Source organism: Crinia signifera, chromosome 9, assembly GCF_055691185.1.
Source record: "Crinia signifera chromosome 9, ASM5569118v1, whole genome shotgun sequence".
NCBI classification, from domain to species: domain Eukaryota; kingdom Metazoa; phylum Chordata; class Amphibia; order Anura; family Myobatrachidae; genus Crinia; species Crinia signifera.
The window spans coordinates 33085357-33110093 of record NC_139225.1 but is presented as its reverse complement, the minus strand read 5'-3'; the positions used below and the strand labels follow the sequence as shown (position 1 = coordinate 33110093).

Here is a 24737-nt window from a genome sequence, read left to right as displayed (position 1 = left end):
GGTTGTTAGAAAATTCTAATTTGGAGAATACTGGAGTATTGGCTACTGTGTGTTGCTGTTGAGGTATTTTTTTTTTTTTTTTTTACTTCTACTATTACTGTTACATTTTCTATTATGTTGCTAAAGAAAGAGAATTATTGCTGATGAGGAAAGAAGGACCACTAAAGGTACAGCAACACTATCACCATCAATCCAGATACATCCAAGAGGAGACACTTGGCATTGCATGTGGAAACTGTGGCTGGTCAACTACTCAACTAAGTAACTCTTGGACAGCCTGGATACTTAAGGTCCATACACACTGGCCGACTATGCCCAGCGTGTATGGACAGCGATGATGCCAATCATCGCTGCGGGGAAAGCCACTCAGTGCATACACACTCCGGCGCCGATGGAGGGGGGGAGGACGGCGTTGCATAGCAGAGTGCTATGCACAGCCGTCCTGAAAGCCGCTCATCTGCTGGTATATCCAGCGAATGAACGGCTTTCCCGGCGATGATGCGGGAGCGCGCAGCAGTGCTCACCACTCAGTGCCGGGCCATTCACACTCAAACCTGCTGTTTTGAGCGACTTTCAGCTCAAAGTCGCCGAGTGTGTATGGGACTTAACAAACCCTTTTTAATCTTCCCCATTATCTGATACTTTGAAAGGGACTGGCAGTTGTCATCTCAATTATAAATTACGATACAGGCATTTGACAAACTTATAAACATGTTGGATGGGACCTCAACTATTTTTTCCCTTGTATTTCCCAAACCTAGACTGGCTCAAAGAGCACAGGGCTGGTTATGCTTCAAAACACTTTTTTAAACAGACCCATGCACAGAACTCACTGATCTGTACATGGTTTTATCAAATTCGCCTGCCAGAACCAGGTCTATTTTTCCTGCAATTTTCGATATTGTTTAGGGTGCGATTTAAAAAAATCACACCTTATTACATATGTGATTTTGATGTTTTCAATGAGAAAACATTGGGATGCGATTCCTGAAGTACTATTTTTTGGTCGCAGCAGAACATTCTTACCGCAAATTGCATGTACAATTTTGTCAACATAAGATTTTGGCTGTTTTTGAGCAAAGTAATCGCACGTTCTACAAAATCGTACCCTATTATAGTGCCCATAGTTTTTGAAAACCAAAATGAAAATCACAAAATGCAACCTAATGTTTCAAATATCTTGTGTAATACAAAGAATAATACAATTGTTTATGAATAATTCACAATAATTGATATGTCCGGTGCCAGGGGATACGGTCACTAGGTATACAAGCATTAGGTCGACACCACTCCATCAACATGACTGACGATCGACATGAGGTTAGGTCGACAGAGCCATTAGGTCGACACAAGCATTGGGTCGACATTGAAAAGGTCAACATGGGGTTTTTCACTTCTATTTTTACCCGACATGTGCCGACAGGCGATATTTCATGGCCTACCATCCAATAGGCATGGTGGGAGAATAAAATAGTGTGCCGAGATTTGCCCCCCCCCCCCCAATGAAAAACCCAATGTGGACCTTTTGGCTGTCGACCTTCCCCATGTTGACCTAATGACTGTCGACATAACCCCATGTCAACCCAGTTGCCGTCTATCCAATGATTCACACAGCTCAAGGCTGCTGCGAGCCAGTCACAGACTGCGGGTTCCGCTGAGGCAGGAGCTGAAGTGGCACCTCATCACTCAGCTCCTAGACGTCACAGAAATCCCAGCGGCCGCGGAAGTGACTGAAATCCCGCGAGATGCTGACAATGACTTCAGCAGCACCTCGGCGAGCAGCAAGTGGTTGTGTAATGGGGAAATCGGATTAACAGCTGAATCATGCTGAGCTCCGATTTCAGTACCAGTGTCTCATGCAATTCAGGGGGAGAGTGTGGGGGCCCCTAATGTGTGGGGTACCTGGGACAACCGCGCCTCCTTCAATCCGGCCATGGCATTGAAGCAAAGAACATAAACTAATGTATGAAAGCTGCCTCTTCTTGCTTCATTGCTGCAGTGTAGCTGTAAGAGCTCTTGTTTACTAGACTGTTCATTTTGCAGTCTATGTAGGCTGCAGTCTGTGGGATGAAACTCCAAGTAGAGCTCTGAGTCATCAACTCACTGCACTGCTCCCGCTGAATCTCATTGCTCCTGAAGTACTTCTATAGGAGCCCAGTGTTCTCCTCCACCTCCGGACACTGTAGTCCATTTAAAATAGTGTCTGCTGGTACATGAGCTCTGATTGGCTCACCAGACGGTGCTGCATTTTAAATGGCCACCAGCGTCCAGAGGTGAAGGAGAAGCCTGCTCTCTAGAAGCGCTCCAGGATGTGCCCTTGATGGCAGCCCTACAACTGGGCATGCATTTACATTCACCCGCCTATATGAGTTATCAGTCACTGCAGGTCCCAGACGTCCATACACACAGCCAGATGCTTTGTTATATCTGTAGCATCCATTTTCTGTGCTGCAGGGCTGATGCAATATGCTGATAAATTACATAATTCCCAGACATATCGGTGGCACACACTCGCTAATGGGTTTGCGATATATCGGCCATTTGATATTTCGCTCAGTGTGTACACAGCTTTTCCTCCATCAGTAGAGACTGTTATGCCACAAAGTGACCCTGTTCAGCAAAGCACCAGAATGTATTTAACATCTTTCAATTATTTAAATTTGTCCAACCGAACATTTTAAAAACACAATTTTAAAACCTATTTTGACAAATTCACTTGGCACTCAAAAGGGTTAAAAATAAAAAGTCAAATTTTCTTCTTAAATCACAGAAAGACTATGAGGAGCGGGATAGGGTACACTGCTGAAGGAAAAAAAAAATATATATTTTTTTAATGTTTTATTTTCAACTAATTATCTTTCAAATGATTCAAAATATCTCGTCTTCTTTTCGATCAGTTGTTTTCAACACACATTTCCTCCCTTATAGAGCTTTAAATAATAAATTCTATATTTCACCACGGTTTGAAATGCCTAGATGTTGTCAGCAGCTCATTAGCATAAATAAAGCATCACAGTCAGCATGTGATGTCATAATGCTCAGTGTCAGCAGAGAAAACTCTACATTCTACTGGACTCATTTGCTGACTAGGACTGACCCAAGAAGCATCTTTCATAACGTGCTGGAAACAGACTGTTATTATTGGATAAGAATGTGGAATTGCTTGACTTTCCCGTGCTGCCGCAAGGCAAACCGTCCAGATGAAGATACATCAAGTGGTGCCCAGTGCCCGGCTATACAGGACAACAAGACTGGAAGGTCTGCCGAGAGCCACTCACTCATCTGGCGCTTAAGAAGATTTATGACCACACGAAGACAGCGCAAAAATGGCCAGGTCAATGTTACCCACCTCGTCAGTGAGAGCCTGAAGGATTCCATCTCATGTGCTGACTTAACAACTCACACACAGGTCTCACAAGATACCTATGCCAATAAGCCTGTCTATGAGCCTGCTGAAGAAAAGCAAGACATCTCGCCACCAAAACCCACCAAGATGGTGCAGGTATCCACCAGTGAGTTGCTGGACTGCCTTGCAGAGTTCCTCTGTCGCAGGTGTAAGGAGCCGGTATTACCAATACATTATACTAATTGGCTGACCATTATAGACAATTCCCTCATTGGAGTCTGCCAGCACGACGGCTTCCTCAATCCGGCCAATGTCATTTTTCTCTACATGCTTTGCCGCGAAGTGATGTCATCTGAGCTAGACACTGCGCAGGAACAAATAGTATGGCTGTCATCATGTCTGTACATAGCCTATTCATACATGGGTAATGAGCTCGCTTACCCAATGAGATACTTCCTAGTCTGCAGCTCGAGTCAAGCCTTTTGGAGCCGTTGCCTGTCCATTACCATGCTAATGAGTGCAAAGATGCTCCGCTTCATTACTGATCCTGAATACTTCATCCAGCTCTTTGAGGATCTCTTAGCTGAAGATGGACAGCAGGATAATATCATTTCTGTTGCCATGAATTAAAGCAACAGCTCTGGCTTGGGAACCAAAAAGAGACCCACATACAGGCTTGGGAACCTGAGACAAAGAGACCCACATACAGGCTTGGGAACCTGAGACAAAGAGACCCACATACAGGCTTGGGAACCTTAGACAAAGAGACCCACATACAGGCTTGGGAACCTGAGACAAAGAGACCCACATACAGGCTTGGGAACCTGAGACAAAGAGACCCACATACAGGCTTGGGAACCTGAGACAAAGAGACCCACATACAGGCTTGGGAACCTGAGACAAAGAGACCCACATACAGGCTTGGGAACCTGAGAAAAAGAGACCCACATACAGGCTTGGGAACCTGAGACAAAGAGACCCACATACAGGCTTGGGAACCTGAGACAAAGAGACCCACATACAGGCTTGGGAACCTGAGACAAAGAGACCCACATACAGGCTTGGGAACCTGAGACAAAGAGACCCACATACAGGCTTGGGAACCTGAGACAAAGAGACCCACATACAGGCTTGGGAACCTGAGACAAAGAGACCCACATACAGGCTTGGGAACCTGAGACAAAGAGACCCACATACAGGCTTGGGAACCTGAGACAAAGAGACCCACATACAGGCTTGGGAACCTGAGACAAAGAGACCCATCCACTTGCTGGCCAGCTGAGGTCCTCCGATAATCGGGACTCCCTTATCAAGACGTCATTGGAAAAGATGGATCTCCAATGATGGCACCTTAGGAACATGACAAATCTATCTCTGTACATGAACAATAAAACTGTTACATCTTCACATATTTGAAAGGTTTGGCATCACTCTTAAAACACAACTATTAGTAACTTTCAGATCTTCGAAGGATTTACTCAATGCTTCAGTTATTTTCCCAGACTTGGGGACTGATTCAGACCATTTGTGAACATATGCAGCCTAGCGAACAGGTAAACTCTGCCCTCCCAACGCCCAGGGCCGGCAACAGAAATCTTGGGGCCCCATACATTGATATTTCAGGGGGCCCCTTAAGAACTAGTAGTTGTGTTGAGCAGGGAGAGATGGTGGGCATATTGGTGGCAAGAATTCCCATATAGTATAATGGATGCCCCCAGTGCAGACAGTCTCACTTCTTAACTGACAGCTACTACACATTATGCCACATACTGTAATGCCTACTACACATTATGCCACACACCGTAATGTCCATTAGACACTATACCACATGCCATAATGCCCATTACACATTACACCACACACCATAATGCCCATTAAATATTATGCCACACACCGTAATGCCCATTACATACCATACACATCAGGGCACACCCCATAAAGCCCCTGTCATATTATGCCACATAAAAGTGCCACTTACCTACATGCTCTTTGCCAAGCGTTGCATGCTCATTGTTATATATTGTCATTGCCAGAGGTTTCTTGAAGGTTACATTCTCGGTGCCAGGGGGTTACATGCTCCTTGCCTGGGTTTTATGTTCCTTGCCAGGGAGGATTACATGCTTGTTGCCAGAGGAGTTAAATGCTTGTTCCCAGGGGAAAGCATGCTAGTTGGCATGGGGTATTAAATGCTCATTGCCTAGGAAGGGGCAGTGCCGTCTTTCCCATTGGGCACGATGGGCAGTTGCCCGGGGGCCCTAGGACCTAGGGGCCCCCGGCCCAGCCCAATGGGAAAGATGGTGGCCGGGGTCCGGGAATCCGCTCACCCTCGCTGGGGGATCCGGGCAGGGGGATCAGGGCGGTGGCGGTAGCTAGAAGCCTGATTCGGCGAAGCTCTATTTGCCGGCGGGGCGGGAAGCACTGTTGCATTTGAATAGACTGGCCGGACGCTGATTGGCTGAATTCAGAAAATCAGCATCCGGCCAGTCTTTGAAAAGGCAACAGCGCTTCCCACCCCGCCGGCAAATAGCGCTTCACCTCCTAGCTAGCAGTGAATTTAATTTCGGGGGTCCGTGTGCCGGGGTTCTGATCACCCTCCCTGGGTGATCCGGCAGGGGGATCAGGGCATCGGTGGCGGTAGCTAGGAGCCCGAAGCGGCAAAGCGCTATTTGCCGGCAGGGGGGGCGAGAAGCGCTGCTGCATTTAAAATGACTGGCTGAATGCTGATTGGCTGAATTCAGCCAATCAGCATCCGGCCAGTCTTTTCAAATTCAACAGCGCTTCCCGCCCCCGCCGACAAATAGTGCTTCGCCGCTTCGGGCTCCTAGCTACCGCCACCGCCGCCCTGATCCCCTTCCCCAGCGAGGATGGTCGGATCCCCGCCACCCGGCCACCATCTTTCCCATTAGCGCTATTTGCCGGTGGGGCGGGAAGCGCTGCTGCATTTGAAAAGACTGGCCGAACGCTGATTGGCTGAATTCAGCCAATCAGCGTCTGGCCAGTCTTTTCAAATGCAACAGCGCTTCCCACCCCGCCAGTTAATAGCGCTTTGCCACTTCAGGGCAGGCTCCTAGCTACCGCCGCTGCCCTGATCCCGCTGCCCGGATCCCCCAGCGAAGATGATCGGATCCCCGGCCGCCGGAAGCTGACTGGCTGCCGCACGGAGCCAGAGAGGTGAGGGTTGGGGAGGTGACTGTGGGCTCCTGGGCAAACTAATTTGGGGGGGGGGGGGTGTCCAGTGAACTAGGTTGCCCAGGGGCCCTTCCTAATGTTAAGACGGCCCTGGGAAGGGGGAGGGGTAAATACTCGTTGCTAGGGGGAATTTACATGCTTGTTGCTCAGGGTTAGTCTGTGCATCTGCCTGGTTCGATTGCTGTGGGTGTATGGCACTTAATTCCCCCCCTAACAAGCATTTTTGCAGCATTAAGGACAACACTTATGCAAGAAACACACAAAATCTGCTTCAGAGTTGTATCCAAATCAGGTGTTATTACACCCACCTTGTGTGCTCAAAGAAACTGCACATATTTATGGGACCATTCACAGCTATCCATATGTTTGGTTTCAACTATTAGTGTACACATGCAGCAACTAAGTCATTTGTGCCAGACATTCATCTGATCCAGTCAGCACAGCCCACAGTTCTATCTACATGCTCTCACTAAACGTGGCCTACATGCCACACATCTAGTTTCCAACCAGTTACTCTACTACAGCAAAAAGTGTTGATGTGCATGAGCTGCATATGACTCAACCTGTACATCAGCTGTGGATTGGAGCATGTGCTGTGTGGCAGGGGCGGGGAGAAGAGAGGAGAACTCCCAGCTGCAGTGGCAGGAGGCGGAGCTGCCTGGGGACAGCCTTTCGGAACACGCAGCTCCCGGCCACCACTTACACACACACTGACATGAGGCGGTGCTACTGCGGAAGGCCTACTTCAGCCTTCTGCAGCAGCACCAGCTCATGTCAGTGTGTGTAAGCGGCGTCCGGGAGCTGCGTGCCCCAACAGTCCATCCCCAGTCAGCCTCGCCATTGCAGTTGTAAGCCTCTCTTCTCCCCTCCCGAGTCCCAGCTGTTCCGCGGCCACAAAAATTCTTGTTAGGGGGGATTAAGTTCCAGCCGCCCCCCAGTAATCAATTGCCGGGCACCTGAGTGTACGGATGGGCAGCAGAATTTGGGGCCCCTCTGATCTCCAAGCCCGGGTCAGCTGTCCCCTTTGACCCCCCTGCCGCCGGGCCTGCCAACGCCCGCCCGTATGCCTACTTCCTAAGTTTGGTAACTGCCCTCAAAAAAATCAGTCTGCACCTACTTATAAGTTACAGGAACCACCTGAAAGAGTCAAAGGCAGAATCTATTAATGCTTTAGGACCAGGCTGGTGTAAGACCCACATTTTAGAAGTCTTATATTTCAATTGATACAAATGCACACCTTTCTGCATGCAGCAGTAGTTTCCCAATAACTGCCCCTTGGTCAGACCCAATAATTCAAGGGTCCTCAAACTATTTTGCTCTGGGACCCCATCAGACAATATAAATAATGACAGGACCCCAGAAAGTTACTGCAGAAGGTCATCACGTCACACGTGTAGGCAACAGACAGCACATACATGGCAGCATTGTGAAGGCACAAAATGATGGGAGGAGTCTAAAATAACAGACAATCCAACAAATTATTAGTCGTGTCATTTTTCATTACTGCAGGAGACGGAGCCCGGAGGCTATCTGCGGTGCCGGACTGAATGTGGGGCCGGCGGCGGCATGCGGAGAGGTAAGGTAATTTTTTGGCGGGGGGGCGCCACAATATTAGTTACGCCTCTGTAGCCATGGTCTTATAAGTCCTGGAAGGTTGGTGCAAAGATAGCATGTGACTGGAAACTGCTGAATGAGGTTGTACACCAGTGCATGTGCGGTTGCAGAAAAATACTGCACTGTACATATACACAGGTGATGCCTCTGTCAAGGATCTTAAACCGTGTGGTTAACCTCCTGCTGTCCATCTTCTCTACCATGAAACCTAAACAGCCATGCTCCTACGTTTAGGTGAACCTTATCTTTCTGGAAGTATTTCATAGATGTATCGATTCCTGTCTAAGGACTCGCTGTGGTGAAGACACAGAGTCAATAGGGAACAAGCAATGCTCGGAAGAAATCTATTCTAAGCCCTCCCGACAATATTTTCCCTTTAATTATTACTATGATTTACTTGGAGAAGAAAAAATAACTTACAAAATGTGTGCAATAATGATGCAGGGAAACTTGTAATGCAATTCTAGCTGATTGTCAAAGACAGCTGAAGGAATTAAAACATTAATTAATGTTAAACATTCAGCCCACCGGAGTGATCTCCCATTACCTATTGAATGCAAGTATAAATGCAATTGATATGCATGTTCCTTGCTGTTTTCCTTTATAGTAGCTGAGGTACCCGACTTGGGATACGGTCACTAGGGGGTTTATTCTAGTTCATTCTTTCTGACAAAATCCTTCTTAGATGGACAAAACCATGTGCACTGCAGGGGGGCAGATGTAACATGTGCAGAGAGAATTAGATTTGGGTGAGTTATTTTGTTTCTGTGCAGGGAAAATACTGACTGCATGATTTTACACTTCAATATAGATCTCACTTTGAAGAAAAACCCCACCCAAATCTAATTCTCTCTGCACAAGTTACATCTGCCCCACCCGCAGTGCACATGGTTTTGTCCATCTAAGAAGGATTTTGTCAGAAAGAATGGACTAGAATAACCCCCTAGGTCTCCAGTAACTAGGTCAACAAGCATTAGGTCGACACCACTAGGTCAACATGCATGAAGGTCATCATGGGTTAGGTCGAAAGGTCATTAGGTTGACACAAGCATTAGGTCAACATGGTTTTTTTCTCTTTTTTTTTTTAAGCCGACATGTGCCGACAGGCGGTATTTCATGCCCTACCATCCACCAAGGCGTGGTGAGAGAATACAATAGTGACTGTGAACCTGATTTTTATATCTTGCTTTCCTGATCCACTTTGTGTAGTGGCCGGACCTCTCTTGGGGGGGATTCTCCCGGAGAGGAGACTCTCTAACCAGACAAGCATGTGCCTCTCTCTCTCTCACAGATCTCTTTCTAACCTGGTTCTAGCCTGTTTCTCATAGTTCTCTCTCAATTCTCTCCATTAACCCCTGGGGTTTAGCACACCCCCACTATCCACGTCAGCCCGAAGCCTGGCAAGCGCAGCGTGCCCCGTGAGGGTAGGCAGTACGCGTTCTCTCAACCTGTTCATACCCCCACTATCCACGTCGGCGTATAGTTGATTTTATAAAGTGTGGAGAGCGCAAGCTAACGAGAACAAAGCGTGGCGAGCGCAGTAAACCCCGCGCAATACACGTCAAGTAAACCGCGTGCGCTCGCCACACTTCGGGCTCGTTCTCCACGTCCGCTTGCCGCACTTTGGGCTCGGTGGCTTGCGTAAACTCAAGGCCGACGTGGATAGTGGGGGTATGAACAGGTCGGGAGGACACGTGCTGCGTCCCCTCGCCACGCTTCGAGCTGACGTGGATAGTGGGGGTGTGGCAAATCACATGCAAATCATATGCAAATCGTCCGCGGGGCAGTGGCGCCATGAAACTACACAAGTACCAGAAAGCGATACTAAAAAGATTCTTCAAAGTTTTTGAATCTTACAAGAAAACGATCACCCCCCCCTCCCCCCTTTGAACATACGTCTAATTAATTTGTTCTCTTTATAAAGAGAGTATTAATGAAGCATTGAATAATAGATAATAGGACATTTCAACTGGGGCACTCATCGTTGATGGAGAAGAGTACTTTAATAGTGACCATTGTAAACGAAGAACAGTTCCTTGTTTCTCTAATTCTAAACTTACAAAAACATTGCTTATTCTTTGAGGGCTTGGCAGCATAGATATCTTAATTATATGGGTTCCCCACTTGACACAGGCACCACTTGACATGAAGAAATGGCTGTGAAGTGGTAGAGGATTTCTTTTTGTAGACATACGAGTATGTTCCCCTATCCGTTATCTGCACACTTTGCCCGTGGTTTGTCAATTGTGGCCTGGCACCGGTATAAATAACATCATTTCCACCTTGTTTTCTATGCTAACTAACCAATTTCTGATTCCTTTGGGTGTAGAACTGGGATGACCTGTGTGACTGGGACAAGACGATTATAACTGGAAGCATTTCAGAGCAACGTAGGCCGGACTGGCCATCTGGCAAATGCCAGAAGGGCCAAATTTTTCCAGCTCGAGTGGGCACTTTGCATTGTTGCGTCATGATGCGACTGAGCGGCGCGGGAGAGGGGAGTGTAGAGCTGCACTGCTCTGGAATCCCCGACTCAGTGTGAGGAGGAGGCAGGGCTTGTCGCAGTGTCAGGTAATGCCCCTGCCTCCTGACAGACCTGCAACCCATCCAGCTCTCCACTTCCCCCAGCCCTCTGTGCCCTTCTGACTGGACCGAGGTCTCATAGGTGAGAGGGGGGCAGTTCCTGTGTTTATGTCCATATGGGGCTTTTTTTCATATTTAGACTAATATGGACATAATATACACACCAAGGGCCTTATTCTGGTTAGGTCGGTGCAACGTACGTACAGTCCGTTTCACCGTACGTTTCCCGTACGCGGACGGTGAGCGTAAGTCCGCCCACAGAACAGCCACATACGGACGGTCACAAACACCAACAATGTGGAGTGGCGTAAACTTGAGCGTACGCCACCATATACGGACGGGTCTCCTCTTAGACACCGTTAACTGGCGTACAACAGAGCGTACGCCACCGTATACGGACGGGTCTCGTCTGTTTTCAAACCGACATCTTCCCTATATTGGAGGGTACGCCACAGTTCATGGACGGGTGTTGGCTTTTTTCAATGGAAAACTCAGCGTGTGTCACCGATCGTGAGAGTGAGCGTACATCCGTGCACAGTAGCATACCCTTCAAATATATGGCACTGCAAATCTTCCCTTTCAACTATAATTAAGACAATTAATTAATTATTCTAACTGTTATTCAATAATTGTTTTCTATTAACTCAATTGTGTACCATAATAAACACCCTAATAAAACAACATTTTAACCCTCATTACATGTATATTTATTATGTTCTAATGTTGCATTTTAATCACTATCTATGTGTCCCCACATTGGTTTTACTTTTAAATAAAGTTATGTTAGTGTTACAGTGAAAAAGTTGACACATGTCGACTTCTATGAATTGATTGTCCTGCTTTTTAAAGTATACAAAAACACTTTCTGAATGGGTGTAGATGGTTATAAAATAACTACCTTGACATATATAAGCAGGTCTTAGAATGAATCTTACCTAAAATTAAAACAACCTTTACATGTAGAGAAGTGTAGAAAGATATGCTTCCAATGTGTTTGAGGGCTGTGTGTGGCTTGCAGGTAGTGAAATCATGGTTTTCACTTAATAGGCTGCAGCATTGCTTATTACATTCAGGTGTAATAATCAGCGTTAATTAGCAGACCCAGGCGTCCGCTCTCATACGGTATCTCTAGGGGGGGTCTGGAGGTATCTTTGGCATCCGCCTGTTTTTGGCCCAAAATGCACGGTGCGTTCGCCGATCGAGCGGTTGTAGCACCGTACATTTTTGGTGCAAACCCCCGTGTACGCCCAGTTTTTCTCATTATTCCGTCCCGCTCCCCTAAAAACGCCCCCATGCCGCCCACAATGACCGTACTCTTGCGGACAGGTTTTTTCGCACGGAGAGACCGGTCCGTGAGCGGTGTGAGGTCGCCGCACCTGCGCATTGCGAAAGCTACGCATGCGCAGATGAAAAAAAAAACCGATCCGCCCGTATACGGTCCCACCATACCGAGCAGAATAAGGCCCCATGTGTGTATACACGTGTTTGGGTGTGTTGTGTGTATATAGGCATGTGTGTAGCTATGTGTATATATATGTATGTGTGGCTGTGTGTACAAATGTGGGTGTATGTACATATGTGGCTGTGTTTATATAGCCACGTGTGTATCTATGTGCATACACAAGTGTGTGTAGCTATGTGTAAACATGTATGTGAGTGTGGCTGTGTGTACAAATGTGTTCTATTTGTATGTGGCTGTGTCCTGGTATACGTGTTTGTGTGTTTCCAGGAGACCACGCCCCCTTTTTGACGCGTGGCTTCGCCGTGCAAGAGTCCCGCCTACTTTAGGTGGGCCAGGGCCGATTTCTGGTCCCAGACCGGCCCTGGAGCAACGTTTCACCTAATAAGTTATCTCCCATAATTCGATTTTATTTTCTTAACCAATGTGATTCTGGTCCGGTCACCTTACACCGATGGGTTGTCAACTGGCATTATCATTGTTTCTAGAATCTTTTCTATTCCAAAATAAAAGGTCCTGTTTTATGTCATAGAATGGGATTATGCAAACATGCCAATTTTGGCCTCCATATCCTTCTGTGTGATAACCAGCGTTTTGTAGGGTTCTAAACTCTCCACCATTCTTGGCCTAATCTTCCTGAACCAGTAAGTGTTCCATTCACAGGGGGTAATTCAGATCTGATTGCTGGGCTGCTACTTAGAGCCCTGCGATCAGTTAGCCACCGCCCCACCAGAGTGTAATCCCTTCCATGTGTTTGGCTGTGAATTCCATCACAGCTTTGCCATCTAATAACCCCCCCACACACCGTGTGCACTGGCTGAATGGCCATAGACTTACTTGGCACTGGGATGAAGCTTGGGAGAGCGGGGCCAGAGCTGACTTCAGAGGTCCTCCCATTAAATGCCAGGATCCGCCTGTGTTTTCTCCGGACACTTCCTGAAAACATCCAGGTCCCTCCTCCAAACTTTGGCCGCCTTTCAATTATCCTGTGTACGGTCAGTATTACTTAGCCAAGCTGGTTTTCATTGCAGGGACACCTCATACATGCGCATTACAATCCGTGTTCTTTCGATAATCGCTGGGGCTGCGATATTGCAGCAGAGCTTTCCTGATTCATTATGGTCAAAAGGAATAAGAAACAAAATCCTCGTTAGCAATTGGACCGCTCTGCAGAGTTTACAAGTTGAGATTGACAAGCCTGCCTTCTTTATAGATGGGCAGCCAATCAGGCGACACCTTGCATTTTTAAGTAGTAATAGTGATAGTTAAAAAACATTTTTTCCAGGTCGTGCAAGAGAATCCTTCTACTACCTGTAATTCATTCTATGGGGGGTATTCAATCATTGTCGCTTTTGTCACCAGGTGAAAAAAAAAGCAATGATTCAGCGATACATATTCAATCACAGGCTTTTTCGGCAGCTTTTGATTACGTTTCATCTATACCTTCTCACTTCGGCAGGGGCAAGAACGGACTCAAAATTGCCCTCAAATTTTACAAAACAAAAAGGAAAACTGGCATGGTATTATTATTGGTACAGTATATGATACTTGGAATTTAAACCACACCCAGTCCATTTAGACCTGCCCCCACATTGCATGACATCATTATTGTGTGCCTGCAAACCATCCTCTTATAATAAGACTGCCTTAAACACTGGAAAAAAACATTTTCTGTCTGAACCTAGGATTTTCCTGGGTCTGTGAAGTAGTGTGAAAGGGGATCTCGAACAAAAACCCATGATTTTGCAGAAGAGAAAATCCTGGGTCTGAACAGGGAAATTCTCAGGTCCTATGTCTAAAAGGGGTATAACTCACTCAGGTAAGTGTGTAGTCTACAGTGAAATTGCTCACTTTAGGGTGCCTTCTGACATCCAGAAACCAAACCCACACTTCATATTAAACATACATTTATGTAAGCTTTGTGATTATCAGTGATTCCAAATAGCACTTTTTTTGGCATGTACGATGTTATTCTAGTGACTCCACCTTGCTTTCAGACGTTTATGCACCTGCACTGATCACACTTCAAAGCATTATTTAACATTTAATATGCTTTTGAAGACCATGCATTCCTATCATGGTTTAAGACACTTGCATATATCTGTAAAACATTTCCCCTACACTTCTGCTGAGGAAGGTGTAAGCCAACACAACGAAACGCGTTGAGCCACCACAGCCAGCTTCATTCAACATCTCCATTGTTCAGCTCATGTGAGGACTGCTTTCTAATTTACATGGACCAAACCAGATGGCTGTACCTACCAATTGGGTAATTACTATCCCCCATAGACCAGAACTTTTTACCATTGGGCCCTTCTACCTTGCCCCTATATCGTTCCATACTTGGCACAAAGAGCTTGATCGCACCATTTGAGTACTGATCTAAGCATCTATCAGCGAAATAAAAAGGTGTGCCCCTCTCCCCCCATTTTGAGCCACTATTCCATTGAGCGCTCCTTTTTATCCATGATCTTATGAATTGTTTTCAAAGTGTACATGGGTGTGGGACAACGGGCATACAGCAAAAAGCTGGACAACCATTAGGTCGGCAAACAAGAATGTTGACATACAAAAAGGTCGATATGCAAAAAGATCGACACAAGCATTAGATCGACATGGGGAAGGTCAACGGTCAAAAGGTCGACATGGGGTTTTAAAAAAAAATGTTGTTCCATATGTCAACACAGTCAACATGGACACTAAAACGTAGCACCGTGTCCCCTAGCATGGCTCGCTACGCTTGGCACACTATTTTATTCTCCCACCATGCCCTAGTGGATGATAGGGCATGAAATACCGCCTGTCGGCACATGTTGGCTCCGTAAAATAATGAAAAACCTCATGTCGACCTTTTGACTATCGACCTAATGCTTGTGACAACCTTTTTGCATGTCGACCTAATGGTGTCAACCTTTTTGCTGTCTACCCGTTGTCCGCATACAGTGTACACTATGGGGTCAATTGAAATTTGTTTTCAAGTGAGCCAAAATCAGCCCCGATGGTCTTGGTTTGTGCATGCACATTTCTGGTCCTGTGCAAACTCAGTGAATGGTTTCGGTGAGTTAAGCCCTCGCCGGGCCGATCGCTGCGGGGAGGGAGGGCCGAGAGCAAAACCAGGGCTCACCCATGAAAATGCCCAGCCTTTTATGGGCGTCTCAATGAAAACACTGGGCGTTCCCATGAGTACGGGCGCATGCCGATGTCTGCCGTGGGTGGGCGTCTTACGTCGGAGGACATCAACCGCCCATCCCGTCTTTATTCGGGCGCTCGTAAATAAAAGTCAGGTGAGACTGACTTAATTGCGATGGCAGGAGAATCATTCGATGGTCGGCGACCATCGAATGATTCTCCTGCTAGCAGAGGCATGCGAGGATGTTTTCTCATATACATCCCCTCGCATGGAACTGAGGGGTTTCGGCGGAGGCTGTGTTCGGACTGGCGGCAGCCGCTAGAAATCGGTGTTGAATTAGAACCTATGTTTTAATAAGTGTTTCATGTGTCAGTAACGCCTTCATTGAAACCCAGCGCTGCTCATTCTTTTCTATTTGGCCTCTACTTTTTAGAGGTTTTTTAACACACCCCTCAAGAACAGCTGCTAAGACCCATCATTTCTTGTTTTTATTCATTTCCCCTGCACTCGTATTAATTCCGCTCAGGCATTCCCTTCATGTCCGACATATTCTCTCAAACAAAAAGACTAAGGTTAGAGGAACATGAGCCATGTTCAAACACAGGCAATTTTCTTCTGAAACTTCTTCCTAGTTACATAGTACTAGGAGAAGTTTAAAGGTTTTTTTTTCTTCCTCTATCTCAGCCCCCCCTAGTAGGCGGGGAAAATCCCTGGTGTCAAACTTCAAAGGAAATCCTGAGTTCACGTTGCATTCATGTTGAACTCACAGCTTAACCACAGACTTCTAACGCACCCACGCCCAAAAACATGCTGCTTTTTAAACTGCACTAGAGCCGTGTGGACATGTCAGAGTAGAAAGGAAGGTGTACTGCTCTTTCCGAATTACTCCAGCAGTCTTCTTAGGTGATGAAAGCAAATGTACATTCCTTTCAGGTATAACATCCATCTGCTCCGTCTAGTAACAATTGTAACACACGTAACCCAGAGAAGATCTGTGAGTTAAAGGGGATACACTTAAGTTGGGCTCTGAGAGTATCAGACAGACCAAATGATGGGTCTGATTCAGCGTATGTTGTAGTTAAGCAAGGATTCACTAAACTACAACTGTTGGCACCAGGGTGCTGGAAGAGGGGGCCCAGCGCAGAACAAGGCCTGCACGCTGGGCCCCACGTGCAAAATTTTTGCAGGCACACTGCTAATGTGTGAGCGTTCGCAAAACAACAAAGCCCTTGCAAAGTACCGGCTGCCCCCTAGCTGCAAAGCCAGACATGTTTGTGACGTCACGTAGCCATCGCGGTGCCCCCTCCTGCGTTGTCCAGACCGCTCCCACAAAATGCTTGTTTGCTGCCCCCTCTCACGGCATTGCCACCCCGGCCAGCACTAAAAATGCAATTTCCTGCGATCACGCATACGCACTCCAGTGAACTTGTGTATTTGTGGCCACTATGTGCGAGTCTATTTGTGGAATCATTTACTTGGATGTAGAACCAGGTTTTGTGTTGTTCGTGCTCTAATCATTTTTCCATAAAGATTGCTGGGCTGAATATCACGCCCAGCCAGCTCTATTGATAACCGTTCCGTACAGACTGTGCGCTCTCACAATTATCCAGGCTTTTATGCTCTTATCCATTACCAGTGAAGGTTGGGATGGGTCTTAGCTGATTTGGGTATCGTACGCTGTTGGTTGTAATAGTCAGTGGGTTGGTTTGTTAAAAGAAAGCTTACTATTCCTCTAGTACTAGAACAAGTAAAGGAAATGTTGGAATATACAATACATTCTTTTGTGTGGAAAGAGATGAAGATATTCAAGAATTGTGAAGATTCACTTTTCCGTGACAATGGGTTCTCTCCGTGGAATATAAAACAGAAAAGGATAGGCACAAATGTATAGTACAGTTGTGAATTAGTAAATGCGTCAAAATATATAACGTTTAAAAAAATTACTCTGTATTTAAACTTGTGATGAAAACTTCTTAATATAGTGATAGGGGTGACCGAGTCGTACCCTAACTCACATGTAATTTTTCTGTGTAAAACTCATAAAGGTATCTTTAAGTGTAAGGGAAATTTTACGGTCCAGCAATCAAGGGCTGCATACTATACTCATAGTAAGTATGATGATCGAATCCCATAAAGGTATCTTTTTCTACATTAATATGCGTTCCATCCTACCTGTTTTGGGATTCTCCAATGTGTTCAACGTGAAGGGAAAATTTAGTAATGTGTAGTATTGTTGTCAAAAAGGAATCAGACAATTGTATCTATGGGAGGGATAGAGCACACCTCACTTGCATGAATCGGGTGTGGTATGGGACTCCGACAGTCGGGATCCCGACAGTCATTATCCCGACGTTGGGATCCCGACTGCCCGGAGTCAGACAGCATGGAGAGTGCAAAAAAGCCCCTTGCGGGCTCGCTACGTGAGCCACCTATTCTATTCTCCCTCTATGGGGGTCATGGACCCCCACGAGGGAAAATAGCGGGTGGCCGTCGGTCACCCGGCTGCCGGCGTTTTGACAGTCGGGATGCCGACGTCGGGTAAATGACTGTCGGGAACCCATCCGGCACCCCATGAATCAATGTAAAAACCAGTGTACAGTATAAAGGGTTCTTTAGGTTCTCCGGTTATGTGTCTAGAGACCATCACCAATGTGCCAAAAAGAATGTGTACCCCAACTCACACTTTTAATCTTAAATACATTCATACATACATACAGTTTGAAATAAACATATCAGACATGGATTCCATAGACCAGTTTTTTCATAATGGAAAAACCATCACCCATCAACTACAAGGTAGGGGGTTATTAAAGATGTTTTTAATGCCTTCTCTTATAGTAGTGTTTATTTATATGGGAAATGTGGTAACATTATTTATTATTTATTAGCAGTTTCTTATATAGCGCACACAGATTCCGCAGCACTTTACAGAGAATATTTTGACCATTCACATCAGTCTCTGCCCCAGTGGAGCTTACAATCTATATTCCCTACCACATGTACATGCACACACAGACATTCTAGGGTTAATTTTTTGGGAGCCAATTAACCTACCAGTATATTTTTGGATTGTGGGAGGAAACCAGAGTACCTGGAGGAAACCCACGAAAGTACGGGGAGAATATACAAACTACGCACAGTTAGGGCCATGGTGGGTATTGAACCCATGACCTCAGTGCTGTGAGGCAGTAATGCTAACCATTACACCATCCGTAATTATATATATATATATATATATATATATATATATATAAAAAGGTACCTTTGTTTTTCTCAAAAAGTTTCATAGAATGGCATACCACAATCATGGGATAACAAGTGTGTTTAATCGCATCACGGTATCTTTATGGATGGTAAGTATAATGAGTCTATTTCCATATGTTGGTATGCATCCCCCTCCTTGAAATTCTCCATTAATATGTTCAACGTGAAAGGAAAAAAGGGAAAATTTTGCAAAGTATAATATAGTTGTAAAAAGGAAATGGACAGTTGTTTCTATGTGAGGGATAGAAAGTACCCCACTCACATGAAAAAAGGGTAAAAACCCTTCAATATAGGTTTCTTTAGGTTCTCCTGATACATATATAAAGACCATCACCAATGTGCCAAGAGGAATACGTACCACAACTCACACTTTCAATCTTAAAGACTATAAGACTAGCTATCAAGGTATCTTTGTTTTTCTTAAAATGTTTCATAGTATGGTGTATCACACTCACAGGATAACAGGTGTGTTTAATCACATCAAGGTATCTACCCCCACGAGGGAGAATAGCCGGTGGCCGTCGGGAATCCGTCTGTAGGTGTTTTAACAGTCGGGATCCCGACGTCAGGTAAATGACTGTCGGGACCCCGTCCGGCACCCTTAGTTTAAACTGTCTCTGGCTAGCTAGATTCTACCGACTGGCTCCTACTATATTTGATTGGCTGGCTCTTCCTAGACTTGACTGACTGGCTTATCCTAGATTTGACTGATTGGCTCCTCTTAGATTTGATTGGCTGGTTCCTCCTAAGGCCCCCATACATTAGGCCGACTTGTCCTAGGGACAAGTCGGACCCAATTTACCTGCGAGCCGCCCGGCAGCTCCCCGGGAGGCTCACATACAATTTGGCACTTGATGTGCCATTTTTTACATGGGATAAATCGCATGCGATTTATCCCATGTAAAAAAAAAACCCGGGGAGCTGCAGGGCGGTGAGGAGTAGTGGGGGCGGGCAGCGGCGGCGGTGGTGGGGGCGGGCAGCGGCGGCCAGCGGTGGTGGGGGCGGGCGGCGGGTGCGGTGAGCGCTGCTGACCTGGCCAGGCAGTGTACTTACACATAGCAGCAGCGGGGACGGGACGCGTAGTGGCGGCTATTAGATTTTCAAAATATTTGTCAAATGACCGGCCGCTCTCTGATTGGCCGGAGAGCTCTCAGCCAATCAGAGAGCGGCCGGTCATTTGACAAGTATTTTAAAAATATAATAGCCGCCACTGCGCTGCCCGTCCCCGCTGCTGCTATGTATGAATGGGCAGCCTGTGATTGGCTGAGCGCTCTCTCAGCCAATTGCTGACTGGCTGAGAGAGCGCTCAGCCAATCACAGGCCGCCCATTCATTGTATGGGCTTTTTTTTTTTTCCGTACTGACAGCTCCCACCGGCTCCCCCTGCCCGGCTCTATGCCGCCTGTGTCCCCCGCAGCGTCCCTAGCCCCCCCCGCTCCCTCTACCGCCGCGCCGCCCCACTAGGTCCCAAGTCGGGTGGTCGGACGTGCAGCAGGTCCGACCACCCGACGCAGATCTGATGCGCACGGGACCGCGCATCGGATCTGAGGGGACATCAAAACTAGCCGATTTTGGTCCGATTTCGGCCAGATCCGACTGATCTGGCTGAAATCTGACCAAAATCGGCTAGTGTATGGGGGCCTTCCTAGACTTGACGGAGTGGCCTCTCCTAGATTTGATTGTCTGGCTTCTCCTAAAATTGACTGAGTGGCCCCTCCTAGATTGGACTGACCTCCTATATATGACTGATTAGCTTTTCTTAGTTTTTACGGTCTCTGGCTAGCTATATTCTACTGATTGGCTGGCCCCTCCTAGATTTGACTGACTGGCTCCCAGATTTGATTGACGAGTCTGGAGCAAACACAATTCTAAGGTGCATACAATAAAAATAACCTGGTTTCTAAATACAATTTGTCTAGTTTTCATTTAATTTTGTTTGTGACTAAAACGCTGCTTATTTTCACATCAGACGTCATGTTGGTGAATGGAAACGACATTAATGAACCCTTTTTGATCCAAGAGTAAAATGAAAATCAATTCACATAGGCTTAGATGTTAACTACATCAGAAATATTTCATATAGGTGTTATTTCTCTCTTACAACACTCATCTCATTATGAAAGTTACCCATAGGAGGATATAAGAAAAATAAATGTGCAAAATTGTCTATTAAATAACATTCTCCTTTATTCCGAAACATTTTACATTCTGACTTGTTTTCCTAAAACAAGTCAGAATTTGTTTGTCAATTGACCTCAAAATTGCTGTTAGCAAGAAAGTGTAGGCAGCTATAATGATAAGCATTAGCGCTATGATGAGTTGAGATTAGCAGGTAAGAGATAAGCCTATGTAAAAGGAAGTGTGTTAATCTTTTTGTCAATGTTCTTCATTTTATGTTGTCACTCATGCTTGATGCGTTTAAGCTTATATGTAATGTATAGTATGCACAGATATGAGAAGAGCAAATTGATGACTACAGTCCCTAGCTTTAAAGCTAGGGATGGCCATCGACCATCGATGATTCTAAATCATCAATGGTTTATGGTCAATGTAGAATAGGGTACTTGTGGACTTTCACGGCTCCCATCGCATGCCATATGTAGTGGCATGCGATTTTTGCCGTTTTTATGTATTTTTTTTTTTTAAATCGCATGCGATTTTTAACAGAAATGCATCCAAATGCATTGAAATTTGTATCAAACATGTTCAATGGCCCCCAAATGTCATTTTTCAGGCTGTACCACCCCCACTATCAACGCAAACCCGAGCGTGGTGAGCGCAGTGAGCCCGCGAGGGGCGGCGGTACGCGTCCTACGACCTTTTCATACCCCCACAATCCACGTCAGCGTGGAGTTGAGAATAGAAAGCGTGGCAAGCCCCGCGAGGGGACGCGGACACCTGTGAAGCCCGCGAGGGGACGCGTATACCTGTGAAGGTATCCATGTCCGCTCGCCACGCTTTCTATTCTCAACTCCACGCCGACGTGGATAGTGAGGGAATGAAAAGGTCGTAGGACGCGTACCGCTGCGCTCGCCACGCTTCGGGTTCGCGTTGATAGTGGGGGTGGTACAGCCTGAAAAATGACATTTGGGGGCCATTGAACATGTTTGATACTAATTTCAATGCATTTGGATGCATTTCTGTTAAAAATTGCATGCGATGCGATTTTTTACTATGCGACGGACATCGTGGGAGCCGTGATTGTCCACAAGTACCTAGAATAGTTTTGCCATCAATGGAAGGGGGGGGGGGGGAGGAAGAGAGAACCAGATAATTTCCCTCCATCGATGTCAAGCATAAAGGGGGCCGGGACAAGGAAGCATAGCCCTGAAGTCCCAACCCCTATGGTTTGATTGGCCCACAAGCCAATCAGTCAAAGAAAGTGGATTACCATCGATAGATAAAAACATTGATGGTCATCCATTGCATAGTATGCCACTATCGATGGCCAGTTGCACTTTTGACATCGATGGCAATGGCAATGATTGCCATCCCTTTAAACAGAGTTGTAGGCTCTGAGGAAAGAAATGCACTGGATCTCCTACCTACCTGGGTCGCCTACAACCAATTTAACAAAACCACAACATGCTCTTTCTGCAGTCTCTGCACAAGCTTTCCTACAGTGGATAGCGGTCAGCACTGTGGTTGGTGGAGAGCTCCAGCCATCAATCAAAGCTGTCAGACATTCACGCTCTGGCTGAAGGCTAGGTAGGCAGGTAGAGAATGTTCTTCGCACCTACCTAGTGTATTGATATGGTATGATGGTCCTGTACCAGTGTATGTAGATAGAACTGCAGGATACAAGTAGTACCAGAATCTCTGTAACTTTGTGCAAAAACTTCAGAAATTATTTCATGCCTGCAGCAGTGTACAATAAAATTCACCAGTAATACCTGAAATAGTCATTGCCAAGCTCCACTGAACCTGGCACTCACTGGATACTTACTAGGTCCAATAGAAGCTGCCGTGGGTTGTACGCCAATGCAGTTTCAGCTTTGATATAAGTCGAATCTGCATGGGGGGAAAATAGTCGTAAACGGCAGCATTTTTGGCTAAAACACATGGACCGTTCAGTAAATTCGCCGATCCACAGGCTTTCCGACGGTGTTGATTTTTCCAACAGTCCAAAAATTGGCATTTGAATTGGACAGGTCAAATGTAAAGTCAATGGAAAATCGGCGAAAAGTGCAGATGTTCCAACTGTTAAAAACATCGTCAAAGATTAATACCCCCTTAAGGCCCCCATACACTAAACGATTTGGGACCAATTTCACCCGATTCTGGCAGATCATGCAGAGAAATCGGATCCGATGTGCGGTCCCGTGCACATGGAAACAGACTCAGGGGTCGTATAGCATGCCTATAAGCATCTTATCTTATGTGCAGCCACCAGGGGCACCCACGATGTATTGCATCTGATATGGTGCGGTGGGCCGGTCTTGCGAGCAGCAGGCGGGGTCTGGCGAGAGAATTGAAAAATCCTATTCAAAAGCTGATTGAATAGGAGGCCGCTGATTGGCTGACAGAGCTTTCAGCCAATCAGCGGCTGACCAGTCTTTTAAATAGGATTTTTTAATTCTGAGGGGCCACCTTACCAGTAAGTAGGGAAGCCAATCCCGGGGCATTTTTTCAATCCCGGGATTCGGGATTGAAAAATGCTCAATCCCGGGATTCCTGGGATCCCGGGATTGGCTTTCCTAATTAAAAGACTGCCCCACAAACTTACATTTGATGATTGCCGGTTGTGGGGGGACGGGTCGTCCATGCCGCTGGCGTGCTGGCTTCGCGCTGGCTGTGGGCGCTTGGGCTGGGCGAGTGGGCGCGCTGGCTGGCTGGGTGGGTGCTTGGGCTGGGCGGGTGGGCGCGCTGTCCGGCACGGCATTACAATGCCGGGCGCGTCCTCTGCCTGCGCAGCATGACCCCTGATCTCACGCTGAGAGGTCTCGCTGCACACAGTGCTGCCGGGAGAAGTCGGGCAGCGTCTGAGCGATGCTCAGACGCTGCCCGGCATTAGACTGCGCGCATGCGCAGTCTAATCCAGAAATCCCGGGATTGGAAACTCCAATCCCGGGATTGAAATCCCGGCGTTTTGGGGGCCAAATCCCGGGATCCCGCCGATCCCGATCCCGGGATTGGCCACCCTACCAGTAAGGGACTACACTACACGCTAGGGAAGGCCATCATGTTTCATAACCATCCATGGTTTATGGTTGATGCAGAATACATTTGCCATCAATTGGTGGAGCATAGCTCTATCCCTGACACCCATGCAGCCCCACCACAAGTTCTGCTTGTCTAAGGTCCACTTAGCCAAACAAAAGTGATCGCCATCGGTTGATGAAACCATTGATGGTCACCCAGTACATAGTGTGCAGTCAGCAATGGTCATTTACACCATTGGCACTGGAGTCAACCATAAATGGCCACCCACTAAATAGTATGCTGCCATTCAAGGTCACTTCAGATCCTTGCTTTGGTGTCACCATCGATGGTCATCGATTTCATGGGATGCTGCCATTAATGTCCACTTATGTTAAAGGCACAGAGGACAACCATTGATGGCCACCAACTACATAGCATAATGGTTACAGTTATCGATGGTAATCGCCCCGATGGCCATCCCTAATTTGACGAGAGACTATGCTAGTTAGCTAGTAGCTAGTACCCCCACGCCGCAACAACGCGTCAGTTTCCCGGTCAGACACGGCTACCATGTCACACACACCGCCTCCTCCAGCAGCTGCTTGGTCGGTCGGTCCGCTCCCGGCGAAGGACGTACGCCCTCACCCCCGGGACACCAGTCTCTATGGCACTCACTTACTCAAGCCTCGTTATAGAGCAGCGGGGTCAGCGGTGGCTCACAGCGAGGCGCGACCCGCATAGGGGAGGGGCAGGCAGGTCACGTGGCGTGGGGGCCCTGTCATTAGTCCGCGTGGACGCTGAGGGATGTGCGTCTCAGTCAACTCTACTGCTGCTCCTGTGACAGATCTCACATCATACACTGGAGGGAGATGTGCAGCCCTGACCCGGCCACATGGCCTGTATCCCTGCCTGTGGAGGCTTCCTATACTGCACCCTCATATATATATATAGATATATAGATATATCTATATATATAGATATTTATATAGATGCAGAGGTTCTGCACTCACA

The 24737-nt window shown here is 46.7% G+C and overlaps 1 protein-coding gene and 1 long non-coding RNA gene across 5 annotated transcripts in view; one reads left to right on the top strand and one right to left on the bottom strand.

Annotated features, from left to right (window-relative positions):
• Positions 1-24484, bottom strand: part of LOC146035363 (uncharacterized) — a 45502-nt gene extending 21018 nt beyond the window's left edge. The window contains exons 1-3 of one of the 4 annotated variants that reach the window (XR_014460624.1): positions 24406-24484; positions 22531-22595; positions 13029-13299 (exon numbers count right to left, since the gene is read on the bottom strand). This is a non-coding gene — a long non-coding RNA (uncharacterized LOC146035363). The other 3 variants (XR_014460623.1, XR_014460625.1, XR_014460622.1) reach the window with 3 other exon arrangements.
• LOC146036447 (cyclin-dependent kinase 5 activator 1-like) lies at positions 3152-3976 on the top strand. Its single transcript, XM_083160445.1, has one exon. The coding sequence runs from the start codon at positions 3152-3154 to the stop codon at positions 3974-3976; it is 825 nt and encodes a 274-aa protein (XP_083016571.1).
• Positions 24485-24737: the final 253 nt, after the last annotated feature.